Source organism: Synchiropus splendidus, chromosome 18 (assembly GCF_027744825.2).
Source record: "Synchiropus splendidus isolate RoL2022-P1 chromosome 18, RoL_Sspl_1.0, whole genome shotgun sequence".
Classification (NCBI taxonomy): Eukaryota; Metazoa; Chordata; class Actinopteri; order Syngnathiformes; family Callionymidae; genus Synchiropus; species Synchiropus splendidus.
The window spans coordinates 4310865-4321339 of record NC_071351.1 but is presented as its reverse complement, the minus strand read 5'-3'; the positions used below and the strand labels follow the sequence as shown (position 1 = coordinate 4321339).

The 10475-nt window shown below is 44.0% G+C and overlaps 1 protein-coding gene across 4 annotated transcripts in view; it reads left to right on the top strand.

Annotated features, from left to right (window-relative positions):
* The first annotated feature begins 4820 nt into the window (after positions 1 to 4820).
* The window catches only part of LOC128749855 (teashirt homolog 2), a 30365-nt gene continuing 24710 nt past the window's right edge, over positions 4821 to 10475 (top strand). The window contains exons 1-2 of one of the 4 annotated variants that reach the window (XM_053849813.1): positions 4821 to 4938; positions 5013 to 5092. Coding sequence is in view for 2 of the 4 variants with exons in the window: in XM_053849815.1 (XP_053705790.1) it covers positions 6225 to 6264 (40 nt within the window). In the remaining 2 variants the exon portion in view is untranslated. Of the gene's footprint in view, positions 4939 to 5012; positions 5093 to 5751; positions 6265 to 10475 lie in introns of those variants that run through there. The other 3 variants (XM_053849814.1, XM_053849815.1, XM_053849812.1) reach the window with 3 other exon arrangements.

Sequence of the window (10475 nt, the reverse complement as noted above, 5' to 3'; positions counted from 1 at the left end):
TTCCTGGTGTTATGATCGACGAACGGAGCCGACCTAAGTGCCGAGACGAGGAACTCACAGAGGCAAGATGTGGCGAAAGTACAATATTTAATATTACACAACAATAAATCCAGAAGAGAAAGCGTTACCAAACCGGGAGGAGTCCTTGAGTGAGAATAAGAGTGCAACAAAAAGCTTCACCGAACCGGGAGAATCCAATGAACATAAATCTGTAAACAGAGAGACAACACACGATGAACAGCAATAACAAAATCACGGGACAAACCAGGAAACACGTGGAAACAGAAGAAGGAACGAAACACTAACTCAATGATCCACACAATGAACCGAGCAAGCGAATAGCAAGGACAAGCGAGGACAACCAATATACCAAGAATTAATGGAGTCGATCTGGCACATGGAGTCCATGTGCTTAAGAGGTCTTGACGGTGATTAGAAGATTTAGCCCTGTGCCATTAACCAGGAAAGGGAGAAACACGAAATGGAAGTTCCAATAACCAAAATAAAAGCGGATCATGACGTCTGAAAATCCACCTCAGGTCCATTAAGTTCACTACTGATCCCCTGAAGTTGATTTCAATTGTCTTCCAAGTCCACTTCTGGCTTGTACTTCTTTTGGCATCTTGAAGTTCACTTCAGTCTGGCTCAGGTGTCATTTCTGAAACGTTTCAGTCCATTTCTGGCCTCTTCAGGTCTATTTATGGCTTCTGTATGTGGTCTACAGTCCACCGGTGGAATCTTAGACCTGGATTCTGTTGAAATCACTTCTCCTTTTAAAAAACATCCCGTCCTGAACTAATGATTCGACAAACTCCCACAGGACTTGACATCACTATATATTCTTGAAGACATCAGTTGCAGAAGATACTTGCCTGCCTGAACAAACAGCTAATCCTAAATCCTGAGCATCCACTGAGATACATTTTGAAAATGTGCTGATGGGGCATTAACTGTATCTCCACTCTGTGCACCAGCCATGTACGGAGTCAGTGGAGGGCGCAGGCCACTGCCCCAGCGCAGCGCTGCTCCAGCGCGGCACTCCATGTGTGCTTGTATGAGCAGTCTTGCGTGTGTCAATCCTCCTGTGGAGCAGTGTTCTCAGAGCTCTTCATTTTGAAATCAAGCATGAATAATTAAGACACTTCACGAGGCTGCGTTGACGATAGATTACACGAGAGGAAATAGGTCAAGCAGCAACGTTGGGAGGAGTGTTTGCTCACTTGTTTTGGGGGTGAAATGAGAAAAGACAGCAGATTATATAGATTTAGACTTCGCTTCAATCCATCCATCTTGACTTCCCTGACTGACAGCGTGGGTTTTGCTTCTTCTGATACAGTACGTTCCTATGACGGCCTCATCTGGGTCAGAGTTCTCCTGACAGCTGATCAAGGTGAACTGACTGCCGACTGCTGAACCGGAGCAGTTCTACTCTACCAGACGGGGTTGGCGGAGGATCGAAGGGTTTGCTTGTGTGGTTCACCCAAGAGTTGGAGAAGAAGTGGACTCTCAAGTGTCAGACCCAACGATGGCACACAGTGGGGGTGACCAAAGGTCCTGTGCTGCTGGACACATCCTCTTTTCTCACGACATTGTTCTACATTGCTCATGACAAAGAGCACTGCTCTACTCCTGCAGGAGAAGAAGTCTTTCACTCGCTGCCATCGCAGCACGAGGGCCCTGAGTCTTCATGTTGACCACTGCTGCTACACAAATGTGCATAACCAAAGTGCCACTGTTCAGTTAAAGGTATCTCAGACCACAATGGAAGCCATGCTGCAGTTAGATGATGCCTTATACTGGATACCAAAGCTTTGTTCAGATTTGATCAGTGTATCATCAATAGTGGCTTGCATGGCTTCGGTTCACTGATAAACACTATGACATTAAAATCGCTCCTGCTTTCCACTCATGCAGCATTTTTGTTGATATTTGTCTTGCTGCAGTTTCCCTGGCTAACCTGATAACAACAAGTGCACAAGCAGCTGTGCCACCCACAACAACAGATGATGTGAATTAACAGCGAGTGTAATTAGTGACACAGCTACACACTGCAGGTACACAATGTGTACATGGAAGTATGATGGAGGTAAAGACGTGATCAGAGCCGGATGAGGAGTGTGGAGCAGATGGCGTTTCTGCGCTTCTATCTGCTCTTTTTTCCTCCAAAAGCAGGTTTGTTGTCCACCTGCCAGCAGCACCTGTTTGTATGTTGCTTCATAGGATTATCAATACCTTTGTTGCGATCACACGACAGGTCTGAGCGCTCTCTTTCGCTGGCTTGAGGGACACACCTCTGATGCCACGCTGTCAGTGTTTGGGCCGCAGATAGGATTACCACTAGCTGTTAGGCTAAGCTAAGGGGCAACATAAGTGTTCTGGCTTGACCTCGGCTTTGCTCGAGAAGTAGTGGGTGTTGGGTGAGTCATGACGCATCCACCGCCAATGCCAGAGTGAATGGAGGAAAAAATGCATTCCAGGCCCTCCCTGCACGTCAGAGCTTCGCCTCAATGGTGATTTTCAACACACACACACCTTTGAACTGCAGATTTTTACAGCCTGATTATCATCTTCCTACTTCAGGAACACACTTGTATCTCACCACCTCACTTCCTTATCACTTCTTCATCCTCATGAATAAGAATAGTTTACTCCGCTGATGGTAAAGTTATTAAAATGCTTCTCCTGACATGTAATAAAGGTGTCACGCAGCTGCACCAGGGTTCGGTACGTTTTAATGTTTGTCGCCTTCGTTTCCTTGCAACGTAAAGCGAAGCTGCCGGCGGCCGACGAAATCAAACCCTTCCTCTCTTATCAGTTATCTGCTGGATCAAACTGTATTTCTAAATTGTCTGTCACTTCAATTTCTCCCCAAAATTGTGCAAAGGTGGCGAGTTGTGTGGAAAAGATGAAGCCTGGATGATCTGTGTCATCTGGTACATTTAGCCCGGGGACAAACACGGCGCTGCTTCCAACAGCAACAACGCTGCTTTCAAAACAACCACAAGTGTCTGCTGCTGCTAAATGGATTGCCACGTATCAAAAACCGTCATTAGTGCTCCTCTTGATATCTGCCATCAAAACAATAATCACTCTTTCAAGATCCTGTTTGTTGTGGCGATCACAAACACAGAACCGAGAGCCAGGTTTTATTTTTAGCTACTTGTCAATCATGCAGCCTGGAGTTTTTTTAAGACATCATTTGAATTTGTAATAGCTATTTGTTTTTTTTTTTTAGTTTTATTCCTATTACATCGGCCGAATCAAGCGACTGCATATGTTGTTGTTTTGCTTTGAAAATGATAAGACTGGATTTCAATCACCAGCTGTCCGTTGTACACGAAATTCATCTTTGAATTAAAGACAGGTTTGGATTTCTTTGACGGCCGGCTTTCATCGCCACGCCGGCGCTATAATTAGAGTCCCTCTTGTCAGAGAGACTTAAATAGTCGCTGTCAAATATGAATGAGAGCAGTGTTGAGATGGTCTGGAGTTGACTGACCGAAAACACAAGCCTCGCTGAGCGTTTGAAAACTTGCTGGCACGTCTTGGTTGAGGCTGACGTGGAATAGAACGTCTTCACTTAAGTTCACACGTGTAGTATGAAGGGTAGAATTTGCAGAGTGGAGAGGAGACTTCCTCTGTCACACGTGAAGGTCAGAGGTTGTGATAGTGGGGGAATGTTTCTGTAGTTGGTGTCCAACATTGGAACTGCCATAAGACGGAGTGGAAGAAACAGTTGACCAGAGGTTACTCTTTTGTAGTCCACCACCAACGACATCCCTTCCGATGATTTGAATTGTCATAAGTAGAGCCAGACACCATCCTGGTCCTTTCCTGGATCTTCTTGCACTTTCTGTCAGCACTACCCTGAGAGTGGCATGAAGGCTGCAGAGTGAGTCAGAATCTTGCTAAGAACTGTAGCGCAGACCGCCGGTACAAACTCGTGGGAGTCAAGAGACGCTTTCTGGGGTGGCTTTGTTGACGCCACACAGAAGGCCAATTGTAGCTAGACACCTCAAACATGTGGGCAAACGTTCCAGATTTCCAGAGGCAGCACAAACTCTTTCTGTTCCCTCTAGGTCACTCAACTTGAAGACTTAATGTGCCGATAAAACACTAAAGGTGCTGAGACACACGCTCAGATGTATAAATCACATGATAAATACTAGGAACAGTCACATGTCTGGAAGGTGATGATAAAAACAAAAGTAAGCAGATGCTTAAGCAACTTAAAAAGTGAATTATAATGCCACAAAAGCAGGACAAACACACACACACATACACACAATGTACACTGGCAGTGAACTGAACTGACATACGACTCTGACTTGATCCCAGCTGTGATTGATGACTCAGGTTCAACCAGAGTTCACCAGAGGTGAGCCAGAATGACTGGCAGACATGAAACAGGGTGATGGAATATTATCAGGAAGCCATTTGTAATGCGGGTGAGCCCGGATCTGAGGGTGTTGTCTCTGTGGAATCATGTCATCCATCTCCTCCACTTCGTGTTTGATTAGGTCACCGCCGGAGAGGCAGCAGACATTACTGATGTCTTTGCTCATTTTTGACGTCTTATTTGAACGTACGTTTGCGAAAGCGTAAACGTCAAAACTGAAATAACACTCAATATTAGCATGGTCATTCGGCAAAGGGTCAGGATTTGTTTGTGGTTTGAGCGTCGTGAAAGCTCATGAATGAACTTCACATTAAGTTGACTGTAAATTCATATTTTTACATCTAGTAGGCATTCCATTAACTTTTTTTCATAAAGTTGTTTCACAAGAAAATGCAAACGAACGGCCCAAAACACACGCGCAGGCCAAGTCTGGTGAGACCGGAACCCGTAGTTGGACCGCCCACACTTGACGCAACCGTTTAACCTGAGGGGAACACCGGTCCAGACGGTCCAGCACCGAGCCACAGCACGTTATTCAGGTAAAAGACAGATTTGAGTGACGAATGTCGAAGTTATATATACATATATTAATGAAGTCATGCATTAATATCAGCCCTCTCTGCAGCCCGCGGCCTCTGGGGCAGACGGTACCACAGATATGGACCGAAGACGATGAGAGGCTTCTTCTCCTCCGTGAGTTTTGTTTGCATTATTTGTGCTCGAAGCCAAAGAAAAACTGACACGAACTGTCATGCTAATTTTTAGGCTAATTACGTGCTTATAGTCGAAATGTTCGGCAAAAAACCGTCCCCTTTCTTAACTTAGCTTGGTTAGCAGTGCTTATGAGTACATTCTTTATCTGTCGTGTGCTTATTATTTTCCCCAAGAAACTTGGAAATGTGTTGTGTTTAGTCAAACGACTCGGGAATGTTCACTGTAAACCATTAGCTTTAGCTAACGTCCGCAAATCAATTGCCTTGACGGCAGGAGCAAGTTACACAGGTAAGTTGTACATTATATTGTCGTTGTAATTCTTGGTCAGAGTTCTGAAAATATGACATATTCACGAACTCATGACATGTGTGTTGGAAAGTTCATTTGGCTACTATTAGCTGACGCTAGCTCATGACGTCACGTTCGCTGTCATTACGCGTATTTCAAGTTTTCTTTCTGATGTTGCTGGGTATTTCATTCACTTGACTGCCTGAATGTGTTTGCTCACTTCGTTTTCAGCTGTCGTTAACTAATGCTTGAACCCAGTTTGTCGCATAACTCAGTACATTTCAACAAACAAACTCGCATTCGGGACGTGTAAAAATCTGGCGGTTTTCTTGGGAGGCGGGGGGGCTGCGGGTGTCATCGGCTCCGGGCGACAGGCGGCGGCAGGCAGCGTCTCTGGCTCGGCCTCTGTTCCTTTAATAAACTCCTGGTTATCTAGTGTAACAAATGTCTCGCTGCCATCATCAAGTCCGGGCGAGGAGGGAGGAGTTTTTAATGTTCACTTGCTGCCGCGGATCGATGTGTGCCGCCAGCGCCGCTCCTGCTCGTCTCATCCTCCTTCCGCACTGAGAGCCTGCGGACCTGACAGTACCGACTGACACGCGTCGATCAAATGGACGGAACCGGACGCTGAGAACCAAACAGTCCACCGCCAAACAAGGACGAAGGGGAAGCGGTTGTTTTGTGTGCTTCGCCAGAGTGGGATTTTTTTTTCCAAGACTGAAGAAGTCCGAGGTGAAGACGGCGTCTCTATGCGTGGACCGTCCGCACCGCATTCCCATCACACCTGAACTGAACCCCGAGAGAGAAACACGTCCAGGGAGAGATGCCACGGAGGAAACAGCAGGCGCCCAAACGGGCTGCAGGTAACTATCTTTCTTGACGAGATAAAGCGATTCCAGTTGTTATCAGCCGCGTTCGGATGGACCCAACACCGCAAACTTTTTCACACGGGACCTTTCTTCATCTCAAAATAGCCACATTTAACGACGTCTAGTTCGATGGTTTCACGGTTTTTATCTCATCACTAGCGCACCAATTGAGCTGAGTTCGAGCTCCACGCTACTACCCGCATTTGTTCGGTACAAGTCTTGGTCTTTGATCGTAATTTTAAGATGTATCCATGTGAAAGTTCCCGGCCGGTGATCTATGGAAATGAGGAGGGGAATTCGCTGGATCCGTAGCAGATGAACTCTGAGTGAACTCTCCATAATCTTATGGACAAATGGAGAATGGGTTACACACACTTCCATGACAGGCAGCGCTTCCACACACACTGCTCAGATGAGCTATGATAGGGACATGAATCCTCCTGGCTTGAAAAGGGATCAAAATGTAAATAAGATGTGAGCTTTGAGATTGTTGATTACAGTTATCACACAAAATGAAATTTAGCGTGGATAAAACAGCACTTTAGTGAGTATGAAAATGCTGAAGATGTAACTGAGCTACATATATATTATCAGAGTAGTTTCTTGTGATTCCAGGTCTCTAATCTCCGCTCCAGATTATTTTTCACCTTGACCTTGTTACTGAGCGGTTTATCCTTTTGTTGGGAGAATTCATGTATCTTTCTCTGTGGCTCATCCGTCTGTATTATTGATGTATGAAGCAGATGGTTGTTGTTTGCTGCCAAAATATTGGTGGCGACCCGTGGTCCTGAACCCCGGGGCCACCATGGATGTTTATTCATAACCCGGGGCATGGAACCTAACAGATGAAGGGCAGTAACACTAGAAATGATGTTGTAGTGATAGAGGAAAGGAAGAATGAAGGAAAGGAATTTAGAGTAGAGTTGGAAGGTGCAGTGGCGTTAGGATAGCATGATGGACTGCTGAAGGGTTTTTGTTCCAGTGCAAAAGGATTGCTGACATCAAACAGTCCAAATGTATTGTATTAAATAGATTATCATTGTTGTATTTGTGCCAGAACCGATAAATGAGAGCTAATATAGTTTATCCTTCGGTTATTAGTATTAGCGTTGATTTTACTTTTTGAATGTCTGAGCTTCAGTTATGTACGCTGGAAACTCAGCTGTTTTGCAGTCGCTTCAGAAATGTGTCACTCTTGAGCCTAGTCCTTATTTTGATGCAATCATCTGTTTATCTTCAACACAAACAGCAGTTGTCAGGTGTTTTGCCAGTATTTTACTCTTCTCTGCTTGAAAACAATCGTCCTCTAAGCATTTTATTATTGTCATATTGTGACTTAAATCATAGTTATTGGTAGTTTTTAGATGGTTAAATCACAGACAGTTTTCAGTTTTCTCATTTTGTTTTGTTTGCAACTTCCAGTGCTGCTCACTGGTGAGGTTGTCATTCAGCTTGACTATTACCGTCACACTAATGCAGTCATCCACAGTAACATTCTCGGCAATGTTGCGATCGGAACCGCAGCGAGCTGCTGTTTCGTGTATGCTGTTTCGTGTATGAAAGAGAAGTACAAATAGCAGTTTGTGGTGGCACCATATTCGGTGTTCTGCTGCCATCCATGGCCGAATAGCAAATATATTTCGCAGCACAGAGATTGTGAAAACAATCAAAATTAGTTTAAAAAAAAAAAGATATATTCAGTATCCGACAAAGATCAAAACATTTTTCTATATTGTAAATGAAGCATCATTGGCAATGTAATCATTGTTCATTTACATCCGATAGGGGAGCTAATAGTGGCATGCTAATGTTAAATATTGTTGAGCAATATTTTCCACACTGTAAAACTGTTTGTACAATTTTTTATTTTGAGGTGTATCCCACCGACAAATTAGAAGTTGCAAATAAAACAGCAGCAAAATGTTCACAGTTAGCCACTTGCACTTGCAGTTGTTACCTTCTGTTGAAATAAACATTTTTGTGAGCCATGTCATATGATTTCCATATAACGGGAAATGCTGAATGCTTACCACAGTTAGCCATGATGCATTTATATTTTTGTTGGTAATTCTGCTGGTAAGTCTGCTGATCGACACCTGAAGTCTTTCAGACTGTCAGAGCAGTAAATATGGGATGCTTTAAGACGGGAAGTACATGACCATCTTTTTCATCGCCGACAATGAGTGTTTTACTCATACGTTGTTGTTAGCGGAACATTTTTGCAGTCAAGCCTTTATCGTCTTTCTCTGCTCTTGATTTCTTCGTTTTGTGCTGCCTTCTTCTGCGTTTGTTTCAATTCCGTGCTCTCTACTGACACCTTCAGGCCTGTGACCACTAGCTCTTGTTTGTTAGGGGAGTCTTGGTAAGAAAGATTTTTTAAATTTCCTTCAATTGTATTCAGAACAACCAAAATACCTTGTGACCCTGGGTTACCGTTGCAGAAACACATTCGGGTCATCGTCCAAAATGGATATTATGGGATCGTCCTCACAACAAAAAATACTTCTCTTTTCATTAAATTTGACCCAATCCTTGATATGATAGGACAACAACAATAACAATGCTACTTGGATTGTAAAAGCTAAACAGTAAAGGCTGACAAACATTTCCATTGCTATAATATTCGTAATTCAGAGCTAAGCGTGAATAAGATGTAATGAAATTCACTATATAAACTAAAATAAACACAATTCAATCAAAGTTAATTGAAAGTCATTTATTAATTGTTCACCATTTCTGTTTTTATAAATGAAAACAGAACCCTTTTTCAAAATGCTATTTATTTGGTGACCTCCAGAGATCACATTGAGTCACGCTCTCTACATGACAGTAAATATTTAGTTTCGCCCTCTAAAAGCTCCATTTTCCCTCCAAAACATGAACAAAGGCGGCGGGTGAAATTCAGAGGAGTTGCGAGGAGACGCCTAAGTGATCCGCTTGCTGGCTGTGGCTGGTAAATGTGTCAGGCGCAGAGAAACCAGAAGAGTTTCTTCATTGTTGAGGTAATTGTCTCCTCTCTGACAGGCACATTCATCAGTGGCTTAATGGTCAATCAAAAGTTGGCAGGCAGAGTGTTTTCATTCTTTCCCATCCACTACATTAGGAATACTTAATCAAAATGTCTGCCGGTAATGGCTGTGAAGAGTTCATGACTGACTGATCCGTTGTCTGCGCCCATAGAAAATTAACAGCTCGGCACCGGAGGAGATGTGGGCCTGCAGATAAACAAATTGTGCATTAATATTTCACCGTCAGGACCTGGGATGTGCTGTGAAGCGGCGGGAATGTTCCAGGGCCGCCGCCATTCCCCCCCCTCACCCTCTCTCTCCCTCTCTGCAGCTGTAACTCATTTCACTTGATGACTTTACTGAGGTTACAGAGAGTGACGACAAATTGATTACCTGGCAGAGCAGGAACGCAGCGCAGAGACGCCGGCTGACAGTCGTGTTATAATAATATGTGTAATGATGTGTGGAGGGGAACAAGGAGAGAGGACTGCCGAGGCTGCTTCATGCAGAGGTTTCACTTTTGCTTCTTAAAGAGACGATGTCCCCTTCAGTGCTCCGCGCTCTCATCCAGTTGGTTTGAAGTTATCGGCAGACATACAGGAGCTGGTGGGATTACAGCATTGTCTCATGAACCCCACCGCTGGGTGTCAGTGGTTTTGTTGCTGCCGGGCTGCAGCGGTCAGTAGCTCAGCGCACACTTGTGTGAAGCCTCAAATGAATCTGTGTTTGCTTATATTGTGCACTGACCCTCAGATTTTTGGAAGGTGCTTATAAATAAAATGTGTTATGTGTGCGTTACATGTAACAAGCACACATATTAGTATATACATTCGTACGTTTGTGCAAACACAAGACACACACACATGCACAAATTAAATAGAAACATTTATACTCACAATAGAGGTTAACCCACTCAATGCATTTATGAGTGCACACACTTAACACACACACACGTTTTGCTATTTTTGTGAGAACCTCTCATTGCTGGCATTCCCCAACCTCTCACCCTTAACCATCCAAAACAAATGACTAACCTTAACCAGATCTCTGAACCTGTGCCCAATTATAATAAGCTACTTTAACTGGCGTGTGTTAACCCCTTTTATTGGCGTGTTAACCCATTTTGCTTTGTGAGGACAGGCCAAAATGTCTTCACAAAACAAAATGTCCTCACAAGAAGGTGGCTTTTCAAGACAT